The 16,292-nt window shown below is 42.5% G+C and overlaps 1 protein-coding gene across 1 annotated transcript; it reads right to left on the bottom strand.

Moving 5' to 3' along the window:
• Window positions 1–881: 881 nt before the first annotated feature.
• Window positions 882–16,165, bottom strand: LOC307017308 (uncharacterized protein). The gene is made up of 12 exons (XM_079646870.1): window positions 16,112–16,165; window positions 13,722–13,788; window positions 13,463–13,594; window positions 4,534–4,602; window positions 3,816–3,853; window positions 3,680–3,717; window positions 3,537–3,592; window positions 3,308–3,353; window positions 2,955–3,034; window positions 2,634–2,777; window positions 2,360–2,547; window positions 882–1,850 (listed from the first exon to the last, which is right to left on the bottom strand). Exons 1-12 carry the CDS (start codon window positions 16,141–16,143, stop codon window positions 1,640–1,642), a joined length of 1,101 nt encoding a protein of 366 aa, XP_079502996.1. The 5' UTR covers window positions 16,144–16,165; the 3' UTR covers window positions 882–1,639.
• Window positions 16,166–16,292: the final 127 nt, after the last annotated feature.

Genomic DNA, 16,292 nt, shown 5'->3' with positions numbered 1-16,292 from the left:
GTTTCATTCAGACTGTTTAAAAAAACGGTAACAACGGACTATTTTTCTTAGCGGATGCATGTCAATTTAAATCAATAGATACAACGCTTTTTTAAATCAATAAAAACATTTTCTAAATCCATAAAAGCATTTAAATCAATATTGGGAGTCATGTCGTTACTTTGTTGAGAATGTGGCCGTGTAACAAGCGGGATAATTTGCAGCGACTTGTTCCTTATGGGGAAAATAACACCCTTCATCCAGATGAGGATCCCTCCGCTACGCTTTGGGATCCTGATCGACCGACGAAACTCCATTAAAATATACATATTTTTGGTGAATTACTGAGTTTAGGCACGTTAATAACGTTTTAATGAAGTTGAATACAGTATATTCATATGTGTCAGTGATTTCATGGCAAGTCGGTGAACATAAACATAAATGATCGTGGTGAAGATGATGATTAAATTAGGATTAAAAATCGAGAGCCGTGCTGCATTTCCTCCCTTTTTCGAAAAACACAATTATTTAGTTAAATAACAACATGGTGATGTTTTGTAAATGATTACATGTCTCTTATTTAGCACAGAGTATGATATCCGTGACATATGGATCTTAACAAAGTTCCGCTGTACATCCAGCGTACTGTATCTGACTTTATTTCACATGAGCTCCAGTGTGGAACCCCACTGCACCCCCTGGTGGATCAATGATCCATTGCAGCTGGCTTCATTATAATTACATTTATCTATCACGGGGGCGGTCTCAAGTCAAGCTGGAGGTTTTCCCTTGAGCGAGGGCAGATCACGTACCAATCACGGCCCTCGCGTTTCAAACTGTCTGAAATGAATCGCTACATCTGTAGTTTTTGTAAAAGAAGTTTCTCAGACCCTAAATCAATGTGGAATTAATACTTGATTAATCGTTTTAAATATTTAAACAGCTTACTTTTTTTTCTTGAAATCCCCTTGAATGCAGTCGAGGCTTCAACCACTCATATGCTCATTTGTTACTGTGGTTATTAGTGTAGATTTACATTGACTAAGGAACATTACATCTACATTGACATCAAACAAACTGAAGAACAATTATAACGACCATAAACCGAAACGTGACCAATTATACTCAAGAGATGCTCTTAGAGGTGAATCCTGTGGTTGCTGTTGAATATTTGCAACGGACTTTGCACATTGAAGTAATCGTTTTATTTAGATCTGTCTTGAAATCATTTGACATGAGCTAGCAACTTACTTTTCATTTCAATATAGGTTAAAAAAGGTCTTCCAAAAAAAAACTTGCATTGAAACAGGAGGCTTATTATTTAATCGAACACTCTAAAGATGACATCTTCACAAAATGATCTGGAAAAACAAACACAAACTTGGCTTCCAATATGATTTTGATCATTTTCAAGTATCTCGAGATAAGAGTAAAAAATCTTCACGTTCTTGTTTTTTCCTGCATCTTCATTATTGATGAAAAAGTTACCAGTCTGTGGACCAAACAACACAAACACATTCCTATCACAAAATCAACTGTGCACCGGAAGGGTCCATAAAGTCCAAGCTATATGCATGAATGAATGCTGGTCTCCCTTAACTGCTACAAACCCAAACTCAGATAAAGAAACATCAAAAGAGTCAACAGTGTTTTTTTTTAATCAACACATAGCGATATGTTTTACAACGTCGCTATAAGGTCCGTACCGGCCAAACTTGTCTTTCCCAATCACAGCGACACACATCGTGTGGCCGGGCTTGTACTGGCTGATCATCACACACAAGGGTAGTGGGCCGGCTGCAATCTCACCAAGCTTTGCCCAACATGGAAAGACGCCACTGCCTTTAACCTTCTCCATAGTCATGAAGAGGCTGCATCAGGGACAGAGAGACAAAATAAAAATGGGTAAGCTGAGACATTTTATAAGGAAAGCTGTAGTCACTGGCTGAAACATGCTTCCATCTGGTGGTCATATGTCGACATAAGCAGTATATTACTCAAGACAGATGTGTGAAAAGATGGTGTGTGATTGTAGAGCTATGATGGTAATCTGCTATGTCAAGTGTTGTCCGAATCAAGTACTCTGCTTTCCAAGAATAGCCATTTTAAATTGTTTAATGCCAAAAGAGCTGAAACGAGTGGATTTATCAATTGAATTAAAAACGGTGAATTCCTGCAGGATGCCCAATGAATCAGTAGAGATGATCTGCAGTGTACAAAAAATAATAGTTTACACAAGTTTTAATACTTAAAAAAAAAAAAAGAAAGAGGGATTGGGTTAGTAGAGATGTGTTGTGTTGTAACATGTAGTGGAAACATGGGATTAGGTAGCAGGCATGAAAACTTCCTCCATAATCCCTCATCCTGTGCTGTTTCTCACCCGTAACTATCCATGGGCGGGTCTCTGGGGTCTTTATCCTCCACTCTCCAGAGCAAAGAGACGCCGGCGGGTTTCTCTATGAGAGCCACATTCACTATTGGTCTCCCGGGGAGGTTGTATGAGGCACTCTCCATGCTTAGGATGAAGGGGAAGGTTGTTGGGGGCAGAGGAGGATACGAGAGTTTGCCCTTCATTGTCAGAAAAGGCAGAAATGGTGAATTTGAGTAGCGAACAATCAAGTGAGTTGTTATTTTGTTGCGTGAGTGTGTAATACCTGCTCGGTGTTGGTTTGGTTGGGACTGCTGTGGTCACTAGAAAAAGTTTCCACTTTCACCTCCACAGCCTTTGGTTCCAACGCCTGCTTCGACTCCTCTACAGTGGGGGGGTTTTCCGCCTCTTCCTTAATACTGTGAATTCCCTACATTACATAACATACATTAGTGTGAGTAATTAAAGACACAAAACATTAACAAAACATTTATTTTTAGGAAAGGAGATCTCATCTTTCCCTTGCTTGTGTAGATTGTTACTGATAGCATACAGTATTTATGCCTAATAATTTGGAAAGGATAAATCAAATAATGAAGCATCTTACTTTGCAGTCAGAAGAGCCGTTAGGAGTAGGAACCGGAGGAGACAGCTTCTCAGTTAAATCTGCTATGAAATTCTTCAAAGCTTAACACGGATTATTTGCAGTGACAAGTAACAGAAGGGACAGGAGAGAGTAGAAAAAAAGGGTGTGGTTATTAGTTCATGTAGGCGGTGACTCATATTATTTAATCTGGTTCATTATAGCAGCTTATCTCGTCAGTTTTTTCTCCATGCATGGAAAATAATATCATTAGAAGCTACATTAGTTTAAAATTGAGCTATTCCAACATCTGCATGCTTACATACATATATATATATATATATATATATATATATATATAAATCAAAAGCTCTTACATTCATTCTCTTCTTGCATCTTTGTCAACGCTCTTTTTGAGAATGTCTGGACAGAGAGAAAGGTAAACCGCGATATTAGAATATTTGAGCATAAACCCCTCCTCTTTTCAATGAATGAGCAAACTACAATTAACTGTGTGAAAATCAAGTTTTCTCCTTAACAAACAAGGAGACATTTTAACATTTGTATTTAACAAATTATTCCAAGAGAAATGAACTGCATATTTACCATCATATTTAAGAACTCCACTTTCTTTTCCATGCTCTCATTACCGCTTTTCACAACTGAAAATGTAAATTGCATTCAACGAATACTCAACAATCCACAAATGCAAATATTTATAAAAGCAGGCTTGATGGCAGAGATCTTACCAGGTGGGATTTTCCTCTTGTCTTTCGCAGAGTGTGCCCTGCAGGGGGGAACAAAACATCAAAAATGTCTCAAAATACAAACCAAGCAAAAGTACACAGGCTCACATGAGAGTTTTTACCACTGGGTCATACATACCTTTGAATCTTGACGTCATCCAGAGATGGCTGTGGGTTCTGAAAGGCAATCAATAGTTTGGATCTCGTGAGGCAGTCTTTACTGTTTACATTTCAAACTGGATATAATAATCAATGAGCACACACACACACTCACGTGAGTGTGTGTGTGTGCGGACCAACACGGAGTACAGTGAGTGAGTGAGTGAGTGAGTGAGTGAGTGAGTGAGTGAGTGAGTGTGTGAGTGTGTGGATTGGTCCAGAGTGTCGTCAACCTGCCCCGGAAGTAATACATGGAAAAAGAAAAATGCCCAACGAGGCGTTCTGAGGCAGCATGGAGAGGTCTTTTCTGTGTTAGAGTTGTACTTGCTACAGGGTGCACTTTGAGGCATTGTGACTTTGCAGACCGTTTATATGCAGAAAAAGCGACATAACACACAAGGGGACGGGTAATAATAACCAAAAAAGCACATGATGGGAACTTTAAAAAGATAGAACTGCGTGAGACAAAAAAGCAGGGTTTGAAGTTGTGTGCGTGTGTGTGTGTGTGTGTGTGCGTGCGTGCGTGCGTGCGTGCGTGCGTGCGTGCGTGCGTGCGTGTGTGTGTGTGTGTGTGTGTGTGTGTGTGTGTGTGTGTGTGTGTGTGTGTGTGTGTGTGTGTGTGTGTGTGTGTGTGTGTGTGTGTGTGTGTGTGTGTGTGTGTGTGTGTGTGTGTGTGTGTGTGTGTGTGTGCATCAAACCTCTTTCTTTGTCTTCGTCATGGAGGCGATAGCTGCTTCCGATCTCCTGGTTACTTTGTTCATCCGCTCCTTAGGAAGAGAGAAACATTTTTCTGGTTTAAGATATACTTTATAACCAGTTAGGCTTTGAGACATATGCAGAATATATCCAAGTTTGGTTCAAAGACGTGGCAGAACAATAAAATAAAATTCACACAAAGGTGATTTTATGATGCTGAGTATAGCGTGTGTACGGTTAAAGTGGATCCAATCTAATGGGTACAAATTAGGAAGAACAACGGGTTAAGCTAGACAGAAGAAGAAAGAAAGCTTAAAAGATTTACTTTACACACACTCTGCCTACCCTGCCTGAAACGCCTCCATGGACTCCTTTGTTTACTTCAATAACATAGTGACATTTCTATGTAACACTCGCGCTTGTTACAAGCCCCCAATAGAAGGGCTTGTAACGGTACGTCCACACAGCAGCTTTGAAAAAATCTTGAACATTTTGGAGGTGGGCGTGTCTGAAAGCTTGGGGATTTTTCGCGAGCAACGCGACCAACAACCAATCACATGAATCTCCCGCCCCCGGCATACAAAGCAAAAAAACCCGGGGATTTTATGCGAGCAATATATATATATATACAGTGCATGACATTAAGGATTTTGGGAGATGGCCCTGTGGGCCATCTAAGCTAATTTACAGATGGCCCTGAGCCCAATAGAGATTGCCCTGAAAAATGCGTGCGGATGAAATGCCACGAAGGGTTTGGGGGGTCTCCCCCTAGAACATTTAGATTTTTGTAGGTCTTAGATGCTGTCTGGTACATTCTCTAGACTGAATTATAAGATGAACCAGCACAATATTATATTGTACAATTTCAATTTCATTCTTCATTTCACTTGTTTGTTCTTGTTTGTGTTTGCTCGCTTGCATGCCCTGCATAGCTATAAGAAATACTTAAGTTGTTGGTCAAGACACTTTCCATCTGATGAAGGCAACTGCCTTCCCAGATGTGAAAAAGTAGAAAACATTACATTCAGTTGTAACTGCCAAAACAAACATTATTTACACTATTATGGCCGCTGTTAAAAATGTTTGTAATGTTATCTACTGTAAGTTGGTCGAACGAATGCCTCCTCATCCGGAAGCTGACCGAGCAGACCCGAGCAGCAGTCGAGAGTAGCCGAGCACATCCGCGAAGCATACAAAATGGCGACGTCAGCGTTCCCGTTGGCCGGCAAATCTAAATCTCTTCGGTCACAATCATTTCCCTTTAGCACAATACGGCTTCAGTTGCGCCACTTATGTGACAGACAAGAAGAGTATGTGACAGACAAGAAGAGTATGTGACAGACAAGAATAGTATATGACAGACAAGAAGAGTATGTGACAGACAAGAAGAGTATGTGACAGACAAGAATAGTCCATTCTAATGTGTAACACTTAATATGGAGAAAGAGATGTGCTGTATGGGTTGATTGTGCGTTGATCTGTTGCTAATGCCTCGGGGTTCCGGTGGGCATGTAAACAAATGCATAATGCTGCGCTATACTTTGTGGCCTCACCCAGTTGCATAGCGACACTTATTGTTTTGGTGTCTTTTAGCAGGTAGTCATATCATTAGCTAGAACTAGCTAGATCTGATCAATATGGACATAAACGCGAGTGAAGTCTAATCTGACGGGAGAGAGAGAGATCAGCTGCTGCTGATGAGTCGACACGCAGCTCCGCATGATCACATGCAGCGGTGAGCGGACAAAACACACACTTCAGGTTAGAATATCACACGTAGCTATTTTAATTACCTCTCAAACTACCTAAACTACATTACATTACATTACATTGCATTTAGCTGACGCTTTTATCCAAAGCGACTTACAATAAGTGCATTCGACCAGGAAGATACAACCTTTAAGAAAACAGAATCATATAAGTACATCAGGTTTCATAGAGCCAAACATTTCAAGTGCTACTCAACTGGCATTTAGAAAGCCAGCCCTTTATTAGTATATAAGTGCTTTGTTAGTAATTTTATCGCTCGAAGTGGAGTCTAAAGAGATGAGTTTTCAGTTTGCGTCGGAAGATGTGTAAGCTATCTGCTGTCCTGATTTCAATGGGGAGCTCATTCCACCATTTTGGAGCCAGGATAGCAAACCCACGTGTTTTTGCTGACGGGAACTTGGGTCCCCCTCGCAGTGCGGGTGCAGCGAGCTGTTTGGCTGATGCAGAGCGGAGTGCACGTGCTGGGGTGTACGGTTTAACCATGTCCTGGATGTAGGAAGGGCCAGATCCATTCGCAGCATGGTACGCAAGTACCAGTGTCTTGAAGTGGATTCTAGCAGTTACTGGAAGCCAGTGAAGGGAGCGGAGGAGCGGTGTGGTGTGGGAGAATTTGGGAAGGTTGAAGACCAGACGAGCCGCTGCATTCTGGATGAGTTGCAGAGGTCGGATGGCACATGCAGGTAGACCAGCCAGGAGGGAGTTGCAGTAGTCTAGGCGTGAGATGACGAGAGCCTGGACCAGAATCTGCGCTGATGTCTGGGTCAGCTGGGGACGTATCCTCCTGATGTTGTAAAGCGTGTATCTGCAGCAGCGGGTTGTAGCAGCGATGTTTGCAGTGAAGGACAGTTTGTTATCTAGGACCACACCCAGATTCCTTGCAGTCTGAGTCGGGGAAACAACAGAGGTGCCGATGTTGATTGTTAGGTCAAGAGTGGGACAATCTTTTCCCGGAAGGAAGAGCAGTTCAGTCTTGTCAAGGTTGAGCTTGAGGTGATGAGCAGACATCCACCGAGAGATGTCTGCTAGGCAAGCAGAGATGCGTGCGACGACCTGGGTCTCTGAGCGGGGAAAGGACAGAATTAGTTGGGTGTCGTCAGCGTAGCAGTGGTATGAAAAACCATGCGGGCTAATGACAGACCCGAGCGAGTTTGTGTACAGGGAGAAGAGGAGGGGACCAAGAACCGAGCCCTGAGGGACCCCTGTAGTTAATTGACAAGGGTCGGACTCGGACCCTCTCCAAGTAACCCTGTAGGTGCGGTCGTTGAGGTATGAGGTGAGGAGGGAAAGTGCAGTGCCTGAAACTCCAAGTTCTTGGACAGTGCGAAGGAGGATCCGATGGTTCACCGTGTCGAATGCAGCAGACAGGTCCAGAAGGATGATGACAGAGGAGAGGGAGGCTGCTTTAGCAGTGTGCAGTTTGTCAGAGACAGCAAGGAGAGCAGTTTCTGTTGAGTGACCTGCCTTGAAACCAGACTGGTGCGGATCCAGAAGGTTGTTCTGATGGAGATAAGAGGAGAGTTGTTTAAAGACAGCGCGTTCAAGTGTTTTAGACAGGAACGGGAGGAGAGAGACGGGTCTGTAGTTAATAACATCAGACGGGTTGAGAGTGGGTTTCTTTAGGAGAGGGTTTACTCTTGCCTCCTTGAGACTGTTTGGAAAGTGACCAGAAGTTAGAGAAGTGTTGATGAAATGGGTGAGAAATGGTAGAATATCAGGAGCGATAGTCTGAAGGAGGTTTGAGGGGATAGGGTCCAGAGAACAGGTGGTAGGACGGGCAGAGGTAACGAGGGTAAGAACCTCACTTGGAGAGAGAGGGGAGAAGGAGGTCAGTGTGTGGGTGAAGGGAAGGTCTGGTGACCCAGCGGTGAGTAAAGGTGAGTCAGAAAAAGAAGAGCGAATATCATCAACCTTTTTTTCAAAATGGTTAACAAAGTCGCTTGACAGAAGGGAGGAGGGGGGAGGTGCTTTGGGGGGGTCCAAGAGGGTGGAGAAGATAGAAAATAGTTTTTTGGGATTGGAATAGGAAGATTGGATCTTATCTTGAAAGAAAGTGCTTTTTGCCTGAGAGATGGAAGCAGAGAAAGAGGAGAGGAGAGCCTGATAGGTTAGGAGGTCGTCATGGTGTTTGGATTTCCACCATTTCCGCTCTGCTGCCCGAAGGATGGTTCTATTAGCACGCAGTGCATCATTTAGCCAGGGAGCAGGAGGGGACTGACGAGCCGGCCGCGATGTGAGAGGACAGAGAAAGTCCAGAGAGGATGAGAGAGTCGAGAGGAGAGTTTTTGCAGCAGCGTTTGGAGGCAGGAGTTGGAACGAGTCAGAGGAAGGGAGGGCTGAGAGCACCGATGAGGTAAAGGTAGAGGGGGAGAGGGAACGGAGGTTACGGCGGACAGGAGCAGAGTTAGAAGAGATGAGGTTGTTATGTTTGGAAAGGGGTAGAGAGAATGAAATGAAGAAGTGATCGGAGGTGTGGAGCGGGTTTACAGAGAGGTTAGAAGTAGAGCAGTTCCTTGAGAATATGAGATCAAGGACATTGCCAGCTTTATGAGTTGGTGGGGATGGAGACAGTGAGAAAGCAAAGGTGGTTAACAGAGATGTTAGTTCAGATATCTTCCCTGTCTGGAGGTTGAAATCGCCGAGAAGTACAGCGGGAGGGCCAGTTTCAGGGATGTGTGAGAGGAGATTATCTAACTCCTCCAAGAAGTCCCCCAAGGCGCCTGGTGGACGGTAGAGAACAACAATGGTTAATTGTATAGGATGGGTTACTGTGACGGCATGGAATTCAAAGGTGGAAGGAGTGAAATTAGGTAGCTTGAAGAGGGAAAAGCTCCATTTGGGAGAGAGCAGGAGACCAGTGCCACCTCCTCTGCCAGAGGGTCTGGGTGTATGGGAGAAGGAATATGCTGTGGAGAGAGCTGCTGGGGTGGATGTGTTGGATGGAGTGATCCAGGTCTCCGTGAGAGCAAGGAAATCCAGAGACTGCAGGGAAGCGTAGCCAGAGATGAAGTCAGCCTTAGGAACAGCTGACTGGCAGTTCCACAGGCCCCCTGAAACGAGATGTTGGATCTCAGTGGAGCATGTGGGATAGACGAGAGCAGGCCGGTGAGATCTAGGAGAAACACGGGGCCAGTGATAATTGCGAGAAGACACATGAACAGGAATGCAGAAAATACACATGATTAAAGCATGAGGGGCTAGAGAACCCAAGAGAATTGAATAAAACTAAATAACACCAGCGATACTTGGCGCAATCAGAGTAGGATTTGCCTCCTCTTTGCCTCCCACGTGACTCACACAGGACTCTTAATGTCTTTGTCAGTCTTCGTCTGGCTGACGCTGAAGCTGACGCTCCAGGAAAACGCAACCTAAGATGGATACCTGATTGCTCAGTTCTCACAGCTTTGGGGGCACGCCCCTGTAATTAGTTAACTATTTTCTGCTGATGGGCGACAGCAGAGTCTTCCTGCCTATTGAAATGCACACTTGAGGGGCGTGACTCACTGAGACTTGAGTTACGCCTGGAGTTGAGCAGATCTGAGATTTTAAAATCTCTCAGAAATCGCCGTTTTAGCTACAATAACTACAGAACAATTATACAGAGTAGAATAAATGAAACAGAGAAGTCTATTTAAACAAGAATATAACTTACAGTGATTGCTGAGTCAGTATCGATAGTGTCCTCGCCGATTCGGAAGCACACTGAGTTATTCTGATTTGAAATGCGCTATTTAAAATGTTTTTGCACTTCCCGCAATCAGCAGAGTCTTCCTGCCTATTGAAATGCACACTTGAGGGGCGTGACTCACTGAGACTTGAGTTACGCCTGGAGTTGAGCAGATCTGAGATTTTAAAATCTCTCAGAAATCGCCGTTTTAGCTACAATAACTACAGAACAATTATACAGAGTAGAATAAATGAAACAGAGAAGTCTATTTAAACAAGAATATAACTTACAGTGATTGCTGAGTCAGTATCGATAGTGTCCTCGCCGATTCTGGAAGCACACTGAGTTATTCTGATTTGAAATGCGCTATTTAAAATGTTTTTGCACTTCCCGCAATCAGCAGAGTCTTCCTGCCTATTGAAATGCACACTTGAGGGGCGTGACTCACTGAGACTTGAGTTACGCCTGGAGTTGAGCAGATCTGAGATTTTAAAATCTCTCAGAAATCGCCGTTTTAGCTACAATAACTACAGAACAATTATACAGAGTAGAATAAATGAAACAGAGAAGTCTATTTAAACAAGAATATAACTTACAGTGATTGCTGAGTCAGTATCGATAGTGTCCTCGCCGATTCTGGAAGCACACTGAGTTATTCTGATTTGAAATGCGCTATTTAAAATGTTTTTGCACTTCCCGCAATCAGCAGAGTCTTCCTGCCTATTGAAATGCACACTTGAGGGGCGTGACTCACTGAGACTTGAGTTACGCCTGGAGTTGAGCAGATCTGAGATTTTAAAATCTCTCAGAAATCGCCGTTTTAGCTACAATAACTACAGAACAATTATACAGAGTAGAATAAATGAAACAGAGAAGTCTATTTAAACAAGAATATAACTTACAGTGATTGCTGAGTCAGTATCGATAGTGTCCTCGCCGATTCTGGAAGCACACTGAGTTATTCTGATTTGAAATGCGCTATTTAAAATGATTTTGCACTTCCCGCAATCAGCAGAGTCTTCCTGCCTATTGAAATGCACACTTGAGGGGCGTGACTCACTGAGACTTGAGTTACGCCTGGAGTTGAGCAGATCTGAGATTTTAAAATCTCTCAGAAATCGCCGTTTTAGCTACAATAACTACAGAACAATTATACAGAGTAGAATAAATGAAACAGAGAAGTCTATTTAAACAAGAATATAACTTACAGTGATTGCTGAGTCAGTATCGATAGTGTCCTCGCCGATTCTGGAAGCACACTGAGTTATTCTGATTTGAAATGCGCTATTTAAAATGTTTTTGCACTTCCCGCAATCAGCAGAGTCTTCCTGCCTATTGAAATGCACACTTGAGGGGCGTGACTCACTGAGACTTGAGTTACGCCTGGAGTTGAGCAGATCTGAGATTTTAAAATCTCTCAGAAATCGCCGTTTTAGCTACAATAACTACAGAACAATTATACAGAGTAGAATAAATGAAACAGAGAAGTCTATTTAAACAAGAATATAACTTACAGTGATTGCTGAGTCAGTATCGATAGTGTCCTCGCCGATTCTGGAAGCACACTGAGTTATTCTGATTTGAAATGCGCTATTTAAAATGTTTTTGCACTTCCCGCAATCAGCAGAGTCTTCCTGCCTATTGAAATGCACACTTGAGGGGCGTGACTCACTGAGACTTGAGTTACGCCTGGAGTTGAGCAGATCTGAGATTTTAAAATCTCTCAGAAATCGCCGTTTTAGCTACAATAACTACAGAACAATTATACAGAGTAGAATAAATGAAACAGAGAAGTCTATTTAAACAAGAATATAACTTACAGTGATTGCTGAGTCAGTATCGATAGTGTCCTCGCCGATTCTGGAAGCACACTGAGTTATTCTGATTTGAAATGCGCTATTTAAAATGTTTTTGCACTTCCCGCAATCAGCAGAGTCTTCCTGCCTATTGAAATGCACACTTGAGGGGCGTGACTCACTGAGACTTGAGTTACGCCTGGAGTTGAGCAGATCTGAGATTTTAAAATCTCTCAGAAATCGCCGTTTTAGCTACAATAACTACAGAACAATTATACAGAGTAGAATAAATGAAACAGAGAAGTCTATTTAAACAAGAATATAACTTACAGTGATTGCTGAGTCAGTATCGATAGTGTCCTCGCCGATTCTGGAAGCACACTGAGTTATTCTGATTTGAAATGCGCTATTTAAAATGTTTTTGCACTTCCCGCAATCAGCAGAGTCTTCCTGCCTATTGAAATGCACACTTGAGGGGCGTGACTCACTGAGACTTGAGTTACGCCTGGAGTTGAGCAGATCTGAGATTTTAAAATCTCTCAGAAATCGCCGTTTTAGCTACAATAACTACAGAACAATTATACAGAGTAGAATAAATGAAACAGAGAAGTCTATTTAAACAAGAATATAACTTACAGTGATTGCTGAGTCAGTATCGATAGTGTCCTCGCCGATTCTGGAAGCACACTGAGTTATTCTGATTTGAAATGCGCTATTTAAAATGTTTTTGCACTTCCCGCAATCAGCAGAGTCTTCCTGCCTATTGAAATGCACACTTGAGGGGCGTGACTCACTGAGACTTGAGTTACGCCTGGAGTTGAGCAGATCTGAGATTTTAAAATCTCTCAGAAATCGCCGTTTTAGCTACAATAACTACAGAACAATTATACAGAGTAGTACAAACTAGTTATAGATATGTTTAGTTTTACTGTCGGATCACTCATTACTGGATCCGCATGATACTGGTATAATAGATTGCCCGATCGGGCAACCAGCAGGTGAGGCTTCATTGCCCGAGCTAAATACTAGATGGCCCCGGGCCATCGGGCAGCCCTTAATGTCGAGCCCTGATATATATAAACTCCCCAAACAGGCGAAAACCTACCAGTTTCACCCACTGTCTCTGCCACCTCCCTCCATGCCTGGTTCCTCCTGTTTGTATCCCGGTAAATAGTTCTGGTCGTGAAGAACCGGGTGATTTACTTCCGTAATTTCTCGTTTGGAATATGAGGAAATGAACTGCGGTCTGGCTCTCCCAGCTTGCACGCGGTTTGATTGGCTACTATGGCTAGCGCTTGTACTGTTGAACATTGCTCAACTTTTGAATCCTGAAAATCCTGTAAATCTTCGCTTCGCTTCCCCACAATGCAGTTTGGCGAAAAGAGAGGCAAAGTGACGTCACTCCCATTCAAAATCAATGGGCAGAGAAGCGTTGGAAGCGTTGGAAGATATAAGGGGCGGGGCATCTCCAAGGAATTGACCAATCACAACAGAGCTAGCCGGCTAACCAATCAGAGCAGCCTGGGCTCTCATTTCAGACAGAGGGTGAGAAACGGTGCAGCAGCACAGGCAGTATGGGAAAGGCATGTTACTACAGAGAGAGGCACAAAATACAAATATGAAGCTGAAAAGGACCATAAGAAGGCCCCTTTAAGATAACAAAAACAAAGTAAAGCACGCTGAATCACTGCTTTCACAAACCTCCAGTTTTTGGATGGAGCTTTTGTAGTTCAGCGATTCATCAAGCTCTTGAATCTTCCCTATCAAACCCAGAAGTTTGTTTCCTTTCTTTTTGAGTGCAGTTTGAACCTCCTGCTCGATCAGCGTCTGCACCTAAATCATAAAAGAAAGAAACTCAGAAACTGAAGGTTGATATTATTATGATGCACTGTAATCAATTGCAAATGTTATCATGTATTTTTTTTAAAACATTTAATAATCTCAAAATAATGTCTCTTACTCTAGATTGGGATATCTTGATCTTTTTGGCACTGGGTCCAGAGGAATCTGATGGTAACGTCTTCATTCTTCATATATTCATACAAAGAAACACACACACACACACACACACACACACACACACACACACACACACACACACACACACACACACACACACACACACACACACACGTACACACACACACACACACACACACACACACACACACACACACACACACACACACACACACACACACACACACACACACACACACACACACACACACACACACACACACACACACACACACACACACACACACACACACACACACACACATACACACACGTACACACACACACAGTATTTAGTTGATATCCATCTTAAAGCATTTCTGTAATATCTGGCAACATAAATTATTAACCTGTCCCACCATGTGTCTCTTTGCTCTCGGAACACCTCTAAGATCGTATTCATATTCTGTACAAACTGTAAAGTCCAATGAGCCAAATGTAACATTTGTGATATTGGGCTATATAAATAAACATTGATTGATTGATTGATTGATTGATTGATTGATTGAAGATGAGCCTTTCAAACCCTCATGACAAAATTGTTACAGTGTTTAGAAGTTGGATACGGATGAGGCCTATCTGGGATCAAACATTCAGAAAAACACAATGTATAGAAGTAAAATGCCCCATCTCACATATATTACACACTGTCATTTGCAGAAATAGGATAAAATGCACTGGAAAATAGGAAAACTACTTCTACTATTTATTCCCTAAACATGCCATTGTAGCAGACTCCAAATACATTTATCACCATTGTCTGTTGTTAAACACGAGCAACTCACTAACATAGATTAGTTGATATGTTGGAGATGTGGAAAGGTCACCATCTCATGACCTCTTTAGGAGTAATTAATACCCTCTCAGGATATGAATTATCCAATTGTCAAGACTTAACTGGATTATCCAAAACAGGGCCTCCTTGACCCTCCGCTCAGCCTAGGTAATTGTGGAAGAGACGATGGGGTCTCTCTGACCTGTGCTACCTTAATGAATAAGCGAGGTCCTTTTAGGTTGGCAATAAACATACGGCTCTCCAAGGTTAGGACAAACGTTTTCTTTTGAAACAATGTGACCAACCGATCACAGTGTGAAGAGAGCGAGGCCTCAGAGCACACACTTTCTACATCATACAAAGATATATATATATTTCAGTGTTTCTCAAACTTTTTCATACCGAGGACCACCTAACTCCACAAATATCCAAAAACACATCGTTTTTTACAAATCGCCTGAAGATGGTACAAACGAGTGGCCACATGTGTGATGAAGGTGTTTAACTGGGCTATATCATGCAACCGAAAGTGGAACTTAAGCTCTCTCCATTGCGGAGATATTCCCGCGAGAGTGCGGAAAACTCCAATGTATTTATTTATTTCAAATGTGAAATTTTACCAATATACTCTCGGACCACTAGGGGGCGCTCACAGACCACAAAGGTGTGACATTTTACTGATATACTCAAACACCACAGGATGGCGACTGTTGCACAAACTGACATAGGCACGCTCCTCTGAAATTATTGTCACCTGCATAAGCAATTATCCCACATTGAGTTCGCTAACGTTACTAGCTTAAACAAACGTAACATGCAACGTTAGCCTAAGCCAAAAGGCTCTACTACGGCTTTCCTTTCATGTGGCTCGTCAGCGCAGACTCTCCCCTCGAGAACAACTGAATTTCTTTTTGGCAACCTTTGCAGGAGGCTATTCGTTGTGTTAATCCTCGTTTTAGCCATGGCTTGTATTTTTCTTCGGATAGCCAACGCTCGTTAAAACAGCAACCTCCTGGCATACTCTCATCTATATCACTCTCATTAGAATGCCCAGTTCACACCAAAAAAGACACTGGCAGGTCGCGCACATAGCGCGCGAAGGCCGGAGCGGGGCTGTTTTATGTAGAAGCGAAGCAATTCTTTTCTTTTAATCTAAAAAGCGAACTATTCAGTCAGACAGGAATTTATTGTAAAAGTAAAGCATTTACATTTTCAAGCACTTTATCTCAATTTCAAGCACCATACCCAAAATTCAAGCACTTCCCCAACCTTGAAAACACCACGTCAATTTTCAAGCTGAAGGATTTCAAGCACCCGTACGAACCCTGGGAGACTTGACTCGGACTTGAGCGCAAAGACTTGAGACTTGACTCGGACTTGCAAAACAATGACTTGGTCCCACCTCTGGTTTTAGCGTTAGCAACCGTTAGCCAAAGCTTCTATTACATATTCCTTTGTCTAGCAACAAGCTGGCATACAAGTAACAAGTAAGCTGTATAACGCACACATATTGAACGATTCAAATGATGATTTAGTGGTCATTTGTTTGTACATACCTCCTTTTATGTTTGATGCTTTGCTTATTCATTCTTGTCTTCTCCCGTTTTTTTTCTTCTTCTTCTTCTCTCGTTTTTTGGGGATTGCAAACAACTTAAATAGTGCATACCGCCACCTACTGTACACTGTAAAAACTGTGACTGGGGTCAATTAATTTTAAATAAACCACACTTATTTGTT

The sequence above is a fragment of the Notothenia rossii genome (genome assembly GCF_949606895.1).
Source record: "Notothenia rossii genome assembly, chromosome: 8".
Lineage (NCBI taxonomy): Eukaryota > Metazoa > Chordata > Actinopteri > Perciformes > Nototheniidae > Notothenia > Notothenia rossii.
The sequence above is the reverse complement of the archived record's forward strand: the minus strand, read 5'-3'. Positions and strand labels throughout refer to the sequence as shown.

Bases quoted from the DNA above. Each gene is read 5' to 3' on its own strand.
- LOC307017308 (XM_079646870.1), bottom strand. From the start codon at position 16,143: ATGAATAAGCAAAGCATCAAACATAAAAGGAG. The intron at 3,354-3,536 runs GTAAATATGCAG...CTCTCTGTCCAG, and splicing joins TGGAGTTCTTAAATATGATG to ACATTCTCAAAAAGAGCGTT. The intron at 3,035-3,307 runs GTAAGAGCTTTT...ATCCGTGTTAAG, and splicing joins GATGCAAGAAGAGAATGAAT to CTTTGAAGAATTTCATAGCA.